General features: G+C 45.4%; 1 protein-coding gene across 6 annotated transcripts; it reads left to right on the top strand.

Moving 5' to 3' along the window:
* The first annotated feature begins 42 nt into the window (after nt 1–42).
* Nucleotides 43–4,941, top strand: UBE2T (ubiquitin conjugating enzyme E2 T). Of its 6 annotated transcripts, none has more exons than XM_064399101.1 (7): nt 43–167; nt 1,076–1,221; nt 1,745–1,814; nt 2,476–2,581; nt 3,195–3,293; nt 3,666–3,746; nt 4,648–4,941. In XM_064399101.1, exons 2-7 carry the CDS (start codon nt 1,116–1,118, stop codon nt 4,771–4,773), a joined length of 588 nt encoding a protein of 195 aa, XP_064255171.1. In that variant the 5' UTR covers nt 43–167; nt 1,076–1,115; the 3' UTR covers nt 4,774–4,941. The 6 variants fall into 6 exon arrangements, with proteins under 6 accessions (XP_064255171.1, XP_064255173.1, XP_064255170.1 ...); XM_064399103.1 differs by having other exon boundaries at nt 50–189; XM_064399100.1 differs by having other exon boundaries at nt 73–226.
* The last annotated feature ends 11,525 nt before the right edge of the window (nt 4,942–16,466 follow it).

The raw sequence follows: 16,466 nt of genomic DNA, 5'->3' as shown, positions 1-16,466 counted from the left end.
GCGGCCCGCCAGGACGGCTCAATCAGCGCCCGAGCGGCGGCCCGGGGGGCGGGGCTGCCGGGCGATGGCGGAAGTGCGGCCCCGTCGCGCGGCGCCTCACGGGACCGTGCGGCGCGAGCCCGGGCTCCGTCATTACGGGGGGAGCGTTAATTAGTCAGAGTGAGGCGGTAATTAGCAAGCAGAGAGGAGGTCGTTCCGAAGGGATTGTGTGGGGGATCTTGGAGGGGTGAGGCTGTGGGTGGCCGTTCCCATCCTTGGGGAGTGGGAAGGGTGCGCAGCTCTTGTCGGTGTGCGGGGGTAATTAGGCTGAGGGGCTATTTAATTAGGCTTGCGGGGGTATTTAATTAGGCTGATGGAGGAGGGTAAGACGCTTCTGCACTGGGGATAGTCAGACCAGAGGTGTAGTGAGACTGAGGGGTGCTGGGGTGAGGGGGTCTGTGGGGTGCTGATGGTGCCTGAGGGAAAGGATCATCCCTGGAGGGGCAGCTCGGCCTCGGGGAGTGTCCCCCACCCTCAGGGTGCGTGGTTGGCGCTGTGGTGGGTTATCGAGCCACGTTCCTCTCAGGTGTGTCCCTGCCCCTGTGTCCCTGTCTGTGGGGACTGAGGGGCAGACCCCTCCTTTGGGAATGTCCGGGGCAGTGCTGTGGCAGGGGGTGGCCCATCCCTGAAGCAGCTTTCAGGTCTGCCCCTGCACAGGAAGGGAGGGATGGAGCCTTTGGGTAGGAAGGGGCACTGATGGATGGCCCCAGCAGGCTAGTGGGTGCCTCAACCATGAAAGGGCACAGGTGGTCCCAGGGCAGATGTTACAGTCCCATAAGGGGTTTGGAGTCTGGTTATGGCCTCCTAGTTTATTAGGGTTTGTTAAACCCCGGGGTTTATTAGACTCAGCTGGGGACTGAGGGGATGGGATGGATTATAAAGGGTCTCATGCCCCTCCTCCAGCCGGATGCAAGAGCAGCTCCAGGAACTGGCTCAGCCTCTCTGTGACTCTGATATCACATCAGGATAACAGCTCAAAACCCAGGTCCTTAGCTGAAAAAAATCTCAATTTAAAGGGCTATTTTTAAAAATACAGGTTTGTCAGGAATAGAATTTGGTCTTGGAGCTCCAGCACCATGCAGAGAGCTTCACGGCTCGCAAGGGAGCTCTCGCTCCTGGCTACAGAGCCACCTCCAGGCATCACCTGCTGGCAGAACGGGCAGCTGGATGACCTACGGGCACGTACGTACCCTGGGGGTTCCCAGAGGCAGGGCTGGGTTGCAGTTTGCTGCTAGGTCTGTACATGCTTTGGGCTTTACAGGCTATGTGGAAATGTGGGATTGTAGTTTCCTTTAAAAATAGCTTATCCTGTGCCTTGGCTGGTCTGCCCTTAGTTTTGATTGCTGGGGGGTGGAAGTGGTCTTACATAAGATGACTTTTTTTATTTCTGGATACTCCCCTGTGAGGGAGATGAGGTGCTGGCACACGTTGCCCAGAGAAGCTGTGGCTGTCCCATCTCTGGGAGTGTCCAGGTTAGATGAGGCTTGGAGCAACCTGGGATAATGAAGGGGTTCCTGGAACCGGGTGGTCTTTAAGGTCCCTCCCTTAACATTCTGTGATTCTGTCACCTGAGCAGCTCTGTAACTGTGGGAGGTATGTGGGGACTGCTGGACAATGAGATGATCTTGAAGGTCCCTTCCAACCCAAACCACTCTGTTTTTCTGATTTTGAATGTAATTCTCGTATTTTGATCTTGCTCCTAAAGAAATTTTAGGAGGTGTGGACACACCATATGAGAAAGGAATATTCAACCTGGAAATCATAGTTCCTGAAAGGTAAGTGGGCAATAGACTCTAGCTAGATTAATTAAGAAGGAGCTCTCCCCTGTGAGGGTGGAGAGGCCCTGGCACAGGTTGGACAGGGCTTGGAGCATCTTGGGATAGTGTAGGGTGTCCCTGCCATGGCAGGGGGTGGAGCAAAATGTGCTTTAAGGTCCCTTCTAATGTAAACCAGGCTGATTCTCTGATTAAGTAATTGGTGTAGTCCTGCTTTAAATAGGAGTAGACTGATGTAAGGTATTTGCTGTAAATACTAGCGTGTGAGTCTTTATCTTCTCAACAAGGAATCAAGACTCTCTTTTTAAGGAATGAAGTTTTTCTAGTAGCTGATACTTTGCATTGAACATCAAAGATGTGTGATTAAAAACCTAAAAGTGCAATGATGAGGCAAAAGTCTTAATCATACTGTCTCAAAGCTTTCTGGAAAGAGCTTGTTCATTAGTACAAAGTTTCTTATGTTCTTCCCCTTGTGGAAGGCTATCCAGGGAAGTGTTAGACACAGCTGGAAGCAGCAAAGACAGAGCACTGCCTCTGAAGATTTGTGGGGAAGGGTGTCATGTAGGCTGGGAAGAGGAAATTATGGCATGGTTTGGGTGACAAAACAGCTGGTCCTATAGATATAACAATAACTTTTGTTTCTTAATGGTTATCCCTTCAGGTACCCGTTTGAGCCGCCAAAGATTCGCTTCCTGACCCCCATCTACCATCCCAACATTGACTCTGCTGGAAGGATTTGCCTGGATGTTCTTAAGTTACCACCGAAGGTAAGACAGTGCTTGGGTGTGGGTAAGTGAGCTGGGCAGGATAATGAACTCCTTATCTGCTTCTTGTAAAAGACTGATTGAATGCCTGTTTGCTCCTGACTTATTTACAGGGAGCAGGGAATGACGTTTTGAGTGGCATCTTCTTTGTTTAGAGCCAGAACATGATGGTTTTTGTTCCATATAAGTTTCCAAGGCTTTAAAAATTGGAGTCAAAAGGCATTATGTCTGAAAATGAGTTGCCCCAGCACAGCAGAGATATGCAGGGTACAGCCCATAGAATTATCGCATCTCCTGAATTGGAAGGATCATCAGGGCCATGAGCTGGATTTGCACAGGACAAGCCCAAAGTCCCACTTTGTGCCTGGAATGCAGGCATGCTCCTTAAGCTCTGGCAGCCTGGAACCATGACCAGTGCCCTGGTTGTCAAGTTGGGCTTTCTCGGAGCCTTGTATTGAGAGTGGGTCTGGTGTGTTCCAAGGGGCATTAGGTGCTGGAAGTCCCAAGGCAATTGTGGGCAGGTTGTGTTGAAGTGCTGTAGGTTCTGAGGTGTCTCTGGGCTGTCGTGTGCTGGTTACTTTCTCCGAGCTGCTGCTCTCATCCTGTTACCTTACAGGGTGCATGGAGGCCTTCCCTGAACATCTCCACCCTGCTGACCTCCATCCAGCTGCTGATGGCAGAGCCCAATCCTGATGATCCTCTCATGGCCAATATCGTACGTGAGCTCCCTCTCTCCTGGCCATGGACATAGGTGGGGAGGGTGTGGGGGGCTGGACTTTGGCTCAGCTTCTGTTTCACTCACTCTGGATTGACACACTCGAAGCATGGCCTGACCTGGATCAGCTGGGGCATCCCTGGGCTTCCCTGAGGCAGCTGAGGCCAGAAGAGATGGTCAAGATCTTGTCTTCAGGCCATTATCTTCAGAGCAAATGGCAGCACAAGTTCTTCAAGCAAGCTAAATGATTTTTACACTTTATGCTTGTTGCAGTTATAGTCTGGTTTAGGAGTCCTAAAGCCAGACTTGGTCCCAGCTTCTCAGTGACACATATTCAATCAAATCTGTCTTTGTCTTGCTCTTCCCATTTAGTCCTCGGAGTACAAGTACAACAAGCAGCTGTTCCTGCTCAATGCCAGGGAGTGGACCGAGAAGTATGCAGGGCAGCTGGGGGTAAGGACCACGCTCTGCTCACTTGGTATAGCTCCCTCTTGGTCTACAGTCCTTTTGTCTCAGTTTCCCTTTCACAGTTGCTTTGTTCTTTCCTTCCTCACCTTCTGCTCTGTGTTTTGGATCTGTATTAATTTCATTATCTTTTTTTAAGCTCATTACATTCTCTCCTTCCAATTAAATGTGCTCATTCACTAATAACTGCCATGCTGCTCAAGGAGGAGGAGGGACAGATGGATAAACCCTTCCCAGGGATTCTGGAGCCCTATTCTCCCTCAGCTCTCTTGCCTGTCCTCCTGTGCCTGATGCCCACCTGTGCTTGTTCTCTACCTGCTCATCCATTCATTGACTGGTCTCCCTGTTCCCTGATGGAGTTCATCCTTCCTCTCTTCCTGTCTCCTTTCCTCTCTGTCACCTCACCAATGAGGTGCTCAAAAATAAAATCACACTTAAGCAAATCAAAGCCTCTGCCCAAAAATCAGTTACCTTTGGGCCTTCTCTCTTCCCTAGGTGCCTTCCCTCCCTTGCACCTGATTTGGGTAACACCCTTTCTGGGATTGGGATATCTTCCCTGCAGGAGCCATGCTCACTGCTCCAGCTCTGAATGCATTTCCAAGTTAACTGTGATTGTCAGGAGGGCACAGAGTAAAGCCATCCCTGCAACAACACACAGAGTCCTGGAACGACCTGGCTCATCTATGTGTGTTCTACTGCTCTGCTCAGCCGTTATTTTGCTCTCCTGTCATGCCCTTTCCTAAAAATCCCAGCAGTGGGAGCAGAATAACAAAGGCTCATTGCATAAGAGCCAGAGTACTGTTGGCTCTGACCTTGGTGGAGCACAGGGCATTCCAATGGTTGTAAAATTAAATTATTCACAACTCTTTTATTTCTTGGGTTATCACAGGCTCCCAAGCCTTTGGAAGAGAAAATCGTCCAAAGTGAAACAAGCCCCAGCAGTGACTCAACCATGCAGAAAAGAAAAGGGGTTGACATCAGTAGGAAGGAGAAGAAATCCCGCTCAGATTCCTGAGGGCTTTTTGTTCTCTTTCGGCTGTCACTATCTCCTTCTCCTCACACATGTACAAGGAAAGAGTCTGCTTTCTAGGGACTGTACCAGCTTTGGGTTTCTGTTTCCTTGGGATGTTATTTTTTTGTGAAAAGTTCCATTATATTAATAAAATATAAAGCTTTTATTTTATATCTGCTTTTCCCTTTTGTTGCATGGAGGTTTTGGAATATTCAAAAGAAAAGGTGAGTTGATGTGGCACAGCATGTTTTTTGGTAGCAGGAGAGGGCCACAGGAGTAGCTTCTGTGAGAAGCTGCTAGAAGCTTCCACCATTTCTGACAGAGCCAACCTCTGATGGCTCTGAAGATGGACATGCTGCTGGCCCAGTCAGAGAGGTTGGTAATGTCTCTGTGATGGCGTTTAAGAAGAAAGTCAAAGGAGCACACAGGGGCAGTTTTTCTCCAGTGGTGGGGAGGCACTGCCTTGCTGGTGTGGCTTGTGGTGAGCCTTGCCTGCCTGGCTACCCCTAGCTAAACACCGCGGACAGAAGTGCAGGGGCAGTGTCTTCCCCTTCCCGATGCCCTGCCTGAGGAGAGGTGTTAAATGGTTCCAGTGCCGTGGTGGCCACTGCCCACGCAATGACAGCCAGGCCAACTGGCCAGCAAGGGAAACAGGGCAATGTTCCTGATGTGGAACCTAGATGAGATTAATCCTCTGTGCTGCACGATCTTGCAAGAATTAGAGGACTTCTTGGCAAGAGTACCTACAAGCAGCAGTTTTTCTTCTAGTCAGAGAAGAGGAAGTGAGAACATGAGAGAGAAAACAACATGGCAGCACCAAGGTCAGTGAGGGAGGAGGTGCTCCAAATGTCAGAGCCAAGATTTCTCTGCAAGCCATGGTGAGGACCATGGTGAAATGAACTGTCCCCCTGTAATGTGTGAAGTCCACAGGAGATGCAGAAATTCACTTACAGTCCATGAGAAAAGGGCTCACGCTGGAGCAGGTGGATGCCAGAGAAAGCTGTAATCCAGTGGGAGACCCGAATAGAGAGAGAGGGCTCTTGCTTCCACGCTAGAGCAGCCTATTGTTAAAAGACTACACGCCCATGGATAAGTGACCCACACCACAGCAGTTTTGGGAAGACTGCCTGTGGGAGGGGTCTCACAGCATAGCAGAGAAAAATCTCTGCTCCCTAAGCAAACAGAAGATCTCAAGTGACAAACTGACCAAAACCCCACACCCTGTCTCCCTACACTGTTGGTGGGAAAAGGGAGGGGCTGGGGGAGAAAAAAATGTGGTTTAAGTCTTATTTTACTTCTCATTCTCCTCTTCTGACTCTGTTAATAATAAATATATTTTATACTTTTGAATTTGAACCTGTTTTGCCCTTAGTGGGTTTTTTTTCTTCCAGTCCTTATCTCAATCCATGAGCCCTTCATTTTCCCCCCCTCTCCTCTGCCCAACAGTAGCAGGAGAGGGTGAGCAAACAACTTTTGTGCCTGGTGTTTGGCCAGTGTCAAACCATGACAAAAGGAAAACTGGAACTGCTGCTTCAGCTTCCAGTTTCCAACTTTCAGAGACATGGGAACAGTGCCAAATAGTTCAGTTTCTCTTTTCACAAACAACTGAGAGCAGGAACTGAGCAGCAGAAAAGTCAGAAGCAGCTGGTGGGAATCCTTTCCCAGGAAAGATTTACTTTTCCATGTAATCTCAACGGCTAAGTCATTAAACTCAAGTCTTACAACTCTGGCTCTCCAGAGCAGAGTGTTAAATTCCAGTTGGACCATTTAGGATAACCTGGATGGTGTCTTGGCTCTGTTGTAACTCCAAGAGGTAGCCAGTGACAAGAACCAGCTCACGGCAGGTGAGGAAGAGCCCAAAGGATTCCCAGGGGTCTGGGAGGATGGGTGTGGAAGAGCAGGATGTCAGCGATGTGATGTGCAGGGTGAAGAGAGCAAGAGGGTTGCGTTAAGGAGGACAATTCTTGGTGCTTCCACAGACCTGGAGAGTAGGGCTGCCAGCAGATTGCAGCAGGAGAAGTCAGGTGTTCGACCTCTTGCTCTGCAGGTTCTCCGCTGGGAATTTAACCCACATCCTGTCCCTGCTCCCAGAAAAGCAAGTCAGGCCCATCTCTGGAGCAGACACAGGGCTCAGCGAGGTTCCCAATGCCTGGGGAGCAATGAAGCTCACTGATGTTATGAATTAAGGTGTAGTAATTGGTTCATGCAAATGAGGAGGAATTATTAAGTATGGTGGGAAGAAGTTCTGTTAAGGTTTACAGTTCTTTTGACATGTACTTTTGTTGTTCCCATTTGGTTTTGAACCATTTTCTGTTCACATCATCACACCAGAAGCTGTTTTAATTCTAGTTACAATGTCTTTTATAAATTTCTTATCTAATCAGCTACTTCCACAAAGCTCACTAGCATCTTCATAAAACAATCATTAATTGCTATGTTTTATACTATTTTGCTGCTATGTGTCTCTTTTTATCCAGTCACATAACTCTAGAGAAACTTATTGCTCTATCTTCTACTTTTTACTAATTCTATAACAAGTTTTATTACTGGACTTTAAAATTTTGTACTATCTTGCTTAACATATTTATTCACTTACATGAGGCCTATTTCTACTTGCATAAAACATTTTTCTGCTTAAACTACAAATCTTTATTCTTACTCTGTGTCTGCTTCACTTTTTTGTTCTAAACCTTAAAGCCTTCCCCAAGGTCTTAGGTCAAACACTGTATCCATCTATCTCCAAGCTTGTACATTCAAGGCTTTGAGAGCTCTCTGTGCTTGCATTTCCCACATCTCCCCCTTTCTGTCAAACCACAAATACTCCCTTAATAGCTTTATTAAACATCTGCTGCATACATTGAAGCAAGCAAGGTGCCATTATTAGCACAATTACTATGTGTGTGTATATATATATATATATGCCTATTTTTAGAAGTTGTTTCAGCCAAGGTGCAAATCTCTTAAACAGATAATCTAACCAAGTTTTATCATCAACCCTAATTTTGGATACACCTTCTTTCAATCGCTGTATGCTTTTATGGATGGATTCTGAATGATCAGACAGATTCATAAAACACATTCCATCAAAATCTTTGCATCCATGACCATGTGCCAATAAGAGAAAATCAATTGCCCTGTTTTGCAGAGTTGCATGTCTTACACCTTTGACAACTGCTAACAAACCACTTAATGCAAGGGAAGTAGCATTGGTTTGTGATAGGTTTCTCCTTGAGCCAGGTCTTATGAGCTGTCAGGGAACCTATCACACCCAGGATAGCTCAGCTACGTCAAATGACATAAAATTAGCAGGATAACTTCTGAGGTAGTGTTGGAAACAGAAAAAGTTTTAATAAAAGGCAAAATAATAAAGCTCTTTCAGAGAAAAACTGAGCCAGGGCAAGAGGTTCTTTCTTCTGCTAAAACACCCCACAAAAGCAATTATTTCCTTTGTGATCTTCTTTTTCTAGTGATTTACCTAGACAGGACCTTTTGGGCTCTGTCCAATTGGGCAGCCCCAGGTCTGAGGTGAAGTCCCAAAGGTCCTATGTTGTTTTTTTACCAAACTAAGGAGAGAAACTTCTGGGCTTTTTGCCTTTTTATAGCAGACAAAAGAATAATTTGGTCACTGTCAACAGGGGGCACATTCCTACAGGTTTGTTTACTTAGCCAACAGCCTATTACATCTATTTGCTTTAACACTACTGCAGAGGCAAGTTGAAGTAAAAGTACAGATGCAGAAAATCTTCTTCCAAAACTCCAAAGTTCAAAATCATCTTTACAATCTGATTCATATTGATGAACAAACCTCTTACCTCTGCATCTATTGTCAGTGATCATTTTCATACACAGTGTTAGCAAAGTAAGTCTCCCTAAGCTACATGGGTCACCTATGATGTGTGATGGAATGGCAGGCCAGGCTCTATCTCCACAGATAAGAAACTTGTGGCAGCTGTAACGGTGTGTCAGTAGACCTTTGTACTGGAGAAATATAAATTCACTAAGAAGTCTGTTCTTATATACTTGGTGACAGGGAGAAACATCTTTAATCAACCATGACTCTTTCCTGTATAGCTGAACTTAATACAAAAAATCCATTTTTACTGAGCTAAGGAGATCAATCTACTGAGCCTCTAAGGATGTTGTCATGGTTTGACCCTGGCATAATGCCAGGGCCCCCATGAAAGGTGTATTTCCAAAATGGTTACTGTGAGATGTGACCCAGAAACAGAACAAAACAGGCTCCAACTTGGGAATGGAGGGAAAAACACAACACTTTATTAATTACAATATCTAAAAAGGAACAAAAACAAAACTAAGAATGAAAACCCTCCAAATACATTCCTCCTCCTCCCCTCCATTTTCTCCACAGAATGAAATAACACCATAGATTTCCACCCCGTTACCATCTCTCAGATAATCAACTTTCAGTCCATCACCACCCCTCAAACAATCAACCCTCAAATCCATCAGGGAGAGAGGAGTCCCCCCTTGTACCACAGGCTTCCCCCAGAAACACAGTTGAAACCTCTTGTGTTTCCGTGTCACTCGTGGCACTGCCCAGAGAACATCGGCACTCGTGACTTCTCCCCCCCATGTCCAGTGCTCTCACCACTGCACATGGGCCAGGACTGCTTTTAGGGCTCCCCGTTTAAGGATGCCCTGCCCAGTTCCAAAAGCAGCAGTCTTTTAACTTGGGGACACCAGTCCCCCCCAAATTCCACCCTCTGGGGCCAAGGGGCCTCGTGAACAGAGATCTTCCTCTCCATGGAGACAGAGGGCATCCCACACCCTCCTCAGCCGTCTCTGTTCACACCACTGCTTCACTCTTGACTCCAAGGTATTGCCTCCCCCCAAATACAGTCTCTGGGTCACAGGGAAAAAACACAGGTCTGTCCATGACCATACAAGAAAGAGTCCAGCTCAAGGCCACTCCATCATCTCTTCCCACCTAGGATTCTTCTCACCTCTTCCAGCTTTCCTCGCACTTGCCCATTTCATCATCTCTCATCTCTCTCTCCTCATTCTGATTCAGGAGGATCAGTATGTGTAAGGTTTCCATTATTCTACCAAGGGGTTAAAATCTTTGCCTCTGTCTGCCCAGGACTCCCACAGCTGCCGGGCACCTTCTCTCGCCGCATCCCCCGCTTCTGGCCGGCCGTGCTGCCAGTACAGTCTCTATCACTCTCTCCTGGGGGGGCTGCCCAAACATCCCAGGTCTCTTCCACCCCTGCACCTTGCAGGGCTCTGGCCTCCCTCCCCACAGGCTGCATGGCCTCCCCTGCCCCACCCAGATGCAGCTGGGCAGGCGAGAGGTCAGATCCACTCACCACCAGATCCAAAAAAGAAGTTCTCTGAGAATCTTCTGCTTTTAACCCCTGTGTGTTCTCAGAGGCGTATCCAGATCCTCAGTGGCCACAACAGGTGCCAATTTCAAATCTGGCCACTGATTGGTTTGACCACAACTTTTCCAGAAACTCACTTCCAGGCCAAACCATGACAGATGTTCAAGAAAGTTCTCCTGCCCGATAATGCCATATGGCTGCATTTCTCTTCACAGAGAAAAGCAAGGCACAACTTCCCAATAATATTTCTGGGATTCACATTCTCTGAACCTCAGAGAAAGAAAAACCAATTCTTATCTCATTTACTGCTCCTGACTGTTTACCTGAAGGGAATTGGTAATTGGATTCTGGTGAGTGTTTTGATTCATTGACCAATTGAATCCATGTGTGTGTGTGTCAGGACTGTCAGCTGACAGTCACGAGATTCTGGGCAGCTGAGCTGAGTTGGGAGCTTGTGCAGATTCAGTTTAGATGTAATGTAAGAGTGTAATATAATATAGAATAATATAGTGTAATAAAGTAATTAATTAGCCTTCTGATATCAGTGGAGTCAGATGCATCATTTCTCTCCATCCTCAGGGTTGCCTTAACTCACCGATAATTCCAAGCATCTACAGGGTTGTGATCCCAATCCCACATGCTGGCAGCACTTTTACCTCTTAAAACACAAATAGTTTTCTCCTTTATTTGCCATGTGTCCACAGGCAGCCTTACTAAGCAAGTGGAAAATGGATTTTCTGGGGTTGTATTGACTAAGCATATGGTGTCTAAGCCTGATGCATTAGCTAAAGTCACCCAAACATTTGTTTTGGGTTAATTAAAGTTTGCACTACTAAAAGAAAACAACATAAAAGGACATAAGAGTAATATTTGATTTAGCTCCACATTCCCTCAGTTAAAACAGTCACTTTCTTACTTCCTTTTGGCCTTCCTCAGGGTTTTCTTACTAGCTGTGTTTTTGTATCACCCTGTGAGATAATAGCAATGTTCCCACTACCTTCCTGTAGCTGTTTCTTTGGTCTCCCCCTCTTTTTCTTCTGGCCTTTGATCAGTGTAGATGAGACGGGATTCCCTGGCTCCTCGTTGCTCATGCACTCTCCATTGCTAGACAAAGTCTCTGCTCCGCACACGTCTGCATGCTTATTTCTCTGCTTGTGGGGTTGTCAGCATGTTTTTGCACCTGATACAGCTTTACATTCTTTGCTGGAATCCACTTAGGTCCTCTACCTGCCAAAACAGAAGCATACCCTTTGCCCCAGGTTATTAAAGGAAATTGACCCTCAATTTGTCCTGTTTTTAATTAAAAAGAAAGGATTTTCTTTCAATTTTGTGTGCTATTAGAAAAATGCCACAAAATTAGTGGGTCTGGTTCTGCAAAAGAGCTGTTTAAAAAATTAAAGACATAAAAGTTTATTCAATCACATCTGTGGTGTTGCCTGTGTTATTCCCCCTTCTTGTTTATCCAAGTTACATATCAAAGTGTGATGTGTTCTTTCACTTGAGTGGTGGGAGAGTAGGGAAATACCAAAAGTGTGGCGAAAGCCTCAATCCATTAAGAATGTGGAGAGTTTTTTAGCAGTATATGCAGGACCATTTTCTGGTTTTATTTCTTGAGGTATACCTAAGGAAGCAAATGCTTGCAAAAAATGTTGACAAGCATGATTGGCAGTTTCTCCTGTGTGTAAGGAGGCAAAAACCGCACCTGAAAGTGTCCACTGACACATGAATGTTTTTAAATTTCCCAAAAGATGGATATTTGGTGATATCTGTCTGTCATAATTGCAAGCTTTGCAACCTTCGTGGGTTGACAGTTCCTGTGGACATGAGAGGTTGCACAAGTTTACAATCAGGGCAAGCATTTATAATAGCTTTTTCTTGATCTTTAGAAATACAAAACATTCACATAAGTGCTTGTGCATTTTGATGAGAAAAGGCATGACTCAATTTTGCTTGTTCAAAAATATTGGGTAAGGTATTTGCAACAACCATTGTTAATTTATCTGCTCTTGCGTTTCTTTCTGCTAAAAATCCTGGAAGTGAAGAATGTGCCCCATTATGGGAAAAAAAAATTGTTAGTTCTCTGTTGTAAAATTTAGTAAAGCCAGGTGAGATAATAACACAGGTTATAATTATTAACATCTTTTACAACCTATCCTTCTATTCTTCTAACCACAGTAGCAACATAAACGGAATCCGTAATCAAATTAAACAAATACCTGAATAATCTAGCAATGCAATTTATACATCTTCTGAATGTTGTGAAGCCTAATCAAAATATTTCTTTTTCAAAGAAGGTAAATCACAAAAAAAATCTTGGCCTGCTGTAGTTAGCAATCTTGCTCTGGCTCTGATTATGATCTGAGCCATCATCTCTAATGTTATAAAAACTTTTTTGGAACCTGTAATGCAAAAAAAATCCACTCTATTATCAGCAAAGGATCTATTTCAGAAGCGTCCCATTGAAATATGAGACCATACAACTGCATTTTTTCTCCTAATACTGCAAGAAAAAAGGGTTGTGATATCACACAATGGTGTGCTTGTCTTTGTTGAAGAGCTTCAGTAACTTTTTCAAGGGCTTTTTGAGCTTCAGGTGTAAAAATTCTAGGAGATTTAATGTTACAGTCTCCTCTTAACAAATGAAAAAGCAGTGCAAATTCATCATTAATAATCCCTAAGACAGGTCTAATCCAACTGATTTCTCTTAGAAGTTGCTATAAATCTTGCAAAGTATTAACACTGGTCTGAAGTTGTATTTTTTGTGGCCTAATTGATTGTTCTGTTATTTTCCATCCTAAATACTTCAATAGTGAGGATTCTTTTATCTTTGATGTAGAAATTTCTAGTCCAGCATTTTGACCTTCTGTGATTGCGCAGTCATGAGCTTCTTCCATCTCCTTTTGTGTTAGTGCTGCAATAAGTAAATCATCCATATAATGTGAAATCATTGCTTGAGGATGCTTCTGTAAAGCTGGAGACAACACTCATACTACAAACCATTGGCAAATAGTAGGTGAGTTCTTCATTCCTTGAGGGAGAACTACCCAGCGATATCTTTGCAAAGGCTCTTGTCTATTGATGCTGGGAACTGAAAAAGCAAAAAGGGGGGCATCTTCTGGATTAAGTGGAATATTGAAAAAACAATCTTTTAGCTTGATGATAACAAGAGGCCAACCTCTCCAAATCATTTAAAGAGAAGGAAGTCCCAGTTGTAGAGGTCCCATGTCTTCTATAATTTCATTAATTCTTCTAAGATCTTTCCACTTTTTTTTTTTTGGTTGTTGTTGTTTTGTTTTGCTTTGTTTTGTTTTGTTTTGTTTTGTTTCTGAAAGAACAGCAGCAGAGGGCCTTTTAGGGCCCTGTGGCAGGGCCTGGTCCTCATGGGCGAACCAAGGAACCCAGACCCAGCCCACAAAATGGTGGCCCAGTTTCGGGTGGGGGAATCAACACCCCCAAACCCAGCAGCAGGCAGAGTGGAGGCCCTGGCCCAGGGAAACGAGCCAAACGGCCCAGACATGGCCTGTAGGACAGGCTCTTTGTTCTCACAACTTGGCACCACCATGCCGCCAATGCCCTGGCAGCAGGAGTGACTGAAAGCTTCCTCCCCCCAGGACCACTGGTGCATACTGGCAGTTGGAGAAGAGAAGATTTCCCAGGGATCATCACCCCGGATCTGGGGGTCTTCATTCCCCAAAACAAGAAAGCGATGCTCGCTTTCCACTGTTGTGTCACCCCCGCAATGCAAATGTCAGTGCTCAAGCTCTCTGCCCCTCGGCACCACCCTCTGGGCTCGGGACTGGAGGCAGAACCTCCAGGAACCACCCCCACCAATGCTACCGAGGCACATGGGGGGAGTCAGGCATTCCAAATCCCAGGGAGAAGCCCCTGACCAAACACAAACTGGCCCGCGAAAAACACTGTGTCTCAGAAAAACACTGACTTTGAAAGCATGCAGCTGGGCTATGCCTGCAATCAGCTGTTGAGCCATGCCTCCCCTGGGAGGCAGGCTGACGTCCCCTTCCCTGGCCCTAGCCCTCACTGCAGGGGCAGCCTCGGGACAGCCCGAACAACTCCAGGGGTAGGGCCCGGGCTGATCACAGGTGCTGCAGCAGCCGCTGCTGGGGGTGGTGGGACCGTGGGCGGCGACAGAGATGGTTCTGCAGGCTCGACACGATTCTCAGCATCCTCTTGAATTGGAATTGGGTTGGCGGGAGGCAGCAGGATCGCTGTCTCTTCATCATACGAACTCTGTCCTGGAGTCCCCAAGAAATCCAGAGGGTAATAAAGTCCTCCTCTGAAGGAGAGAATGGAACCTCCATTTCGGAAAGTACATTTTCCCAAGCTGCAGCCCACATTTTGCAAAGGGCAGTATATTCAGGAAGGGAAGAGTTAACAGAACCTTGTGACAGTGTCCTTTTGGTTTCAGCAGCTGCGCAGCATAATCCTGCTCTGAGAAGGTCTCCAGACACAATGTCTGGGAAACTTCAGGAGATACTTGTGTGTTCAGCCTTGGCTGTGAACACTGCCCATCTGCAGGGTCTTGGTTCTTGAGCTCCAGGCTAGAACCCACTTCTGTGGTCACCATTTTTCCTGTGACGCCACAAAGGGGTAATCAATGCGACTCACTTAAGGTCACCAATTGTTAATGTGTTTGTGGGTCCCAGGATGAGGGAAGAGATGAATGTGATTCCATATTTCTTAGAAGGCTGATTTATTATATTATGATATTATATTAAAAATGCTATGCTAAAACTATACTAAACTATAGAGAAAGGATACATGAGAAAGCTAGAAAGGAATGAATAACAAAAACTCATGACAGACCAGAGAGTTCAACTCATCGGGACTGGGATTGGTCATTAAGTCAACACAATTCACATGGAGCCAATCAAAGATGCACCTGCCACATTCCAAAGCAGCAGATAATTATTGTTTACATTTCTTTTCCAAGGCTTCTCAGCTTCTCAGGAGAAAAATCCTGGCGAAGGGATTTTTCAGAAAATATCACAGTGACAGCCTTGTAACAGTAATCATATGCTCACTCTGTAATCATGTTTTGGCTCCCCCAATCCCTTTGAGAGAGTTCAAAGGTGTTATTAACTTCCAATCTCTTGGCCAAAACACGTGAAATATAACTGTGACATCTGTGCCGGTGTCTTGCAAGACTGTAATTGTAATTGTCTGGTTATTATGTGTCAGTAGCAGGTCATCTGCGGTTGATCACAGCCGATGCGCTTTATCCAAAAGACATTAGTCTCCGTGTCAGAGCTTTCGAGTGGTGACTGCTGGCATTTTGTTAACCAAACTTACTCAGCCAGGTTAGCTGGTGAAGCAGTAGCTGTTGCTATTGGGGTCTTTTCTGGAATTACTGATGGTGGTTGATTTGCTTGAGTTAAGACGGTAAGTTCTTCATTACAGTTAGCTGAAACAGTGGTTGGATAAACAACAAGTCCTAGAAAGCAGTTTCTATCTTTCCCCATAATTAAAAAAATCTTGTATTTTCTGTGGTGTTCCAGTAACTCCTGTGGTAACCACAACATGAATCTCACTTGTAAAAAGTATTAATTTTGAAGTTGCCAGTTTGCATTGTGCCCCTGGGGGCAACAACTTGGGGTTGCTTGCAAAATTACTGATAATTTCGCAAATGGTATCTGGCCGAAGTCTCCAGTTTGATTCACCCCTACAAAATTTTTGGGTTATTGGGCTGCCACTACTTGTGTTGTCACACAGTGGTGCTGTACCTTCACTTTTGAGTTTCCTGACAAAGGCTTCCCAGAAACATCAAACTCTGAGTGGCATTGAGTTGCATAGTGTCTTCCTTTCCTGCACTTAGGGCAAAGAGGAAGTGGTTTTGTGTTTTCTGCAGGCTCTGGGCAACTTTTTATTACATGCCCAGGCTTTCCACATAAGAAACATACTTTTTAACAGTCTCTGCTTGCATTACTGCCTTAAAAGTATTCTGTTGAGGTGTTAAGAGCAGTGAGGGTTTTTATAAATTTCTGGCCTATCACTTCTGCCTGTGCTGCAAAGGCTTTTTCAAGTCTCTTTCCTAAAGTGTCTGCTTGTATTGTAGCTATATGCTGTGGACTACATATTTTACTACAAGCTTCAATCATCTGAGGAAGGTCTGGCTGTACATCAGGCAAGGCATGAATAATCTTTTTACATTCTTCATTAGCATTTGCAAAGGCAAGATTACAAAGATTACAAAGATTACAAAGATTACAAAGATTACAAAGATTACAAAGATTGCAAAGTGGAAGGACTAAATCATCATCACATTGCCTTTCAATGGCCTGTGTTAATTGATCTATGAAGGTAGTGAATGGCTCAGACATTCCTTGCCTTCTTTGT

This window comes from Passer domesticus, chromosome 25 (assembly GCF_036417665.1).
Source record: "Passer domesticus isolate bPasDom1 chromosome 25, bPasDom1.hap1, whole genome shotgun sequence".
In the NCBI taxonomy this organism is placed as follows: domain Eukaryota; kingdom Metazoa; phylum Chordata; class Aves; order Passeriformes; family Passeridae; genus Passer; species Passer domesticus.
The sequence above is the reverse complement of the archived record's forward strand: the minus strand, read 5'-3'. Positions and strand labels throughout refer to the sequence as shown.

Coding starts and splice junctions, on each gene's coding strand:
- UBE2T (XM_064399101.1), top strand. CDS start 1,116: ATGCAGAGAGCTTCACGGCTCGCAAGGGAGCTCTCGCTCCTGGCTACA. Junction 1,222..1,744: donor GCTGGATGACCTACGGGCAC/GTACGTACCCTG, acceptor TTGCTCCTAAAG/AAATTTTAGGAGGTGTGGAC. Junction 1,815..2,475: donor GAAATCATAGTTCCTGAAAG/GTAAGTGGGCAA, acceptor TTATCCCTTCAG/GTACCCGTTTGAGCCGCCAA.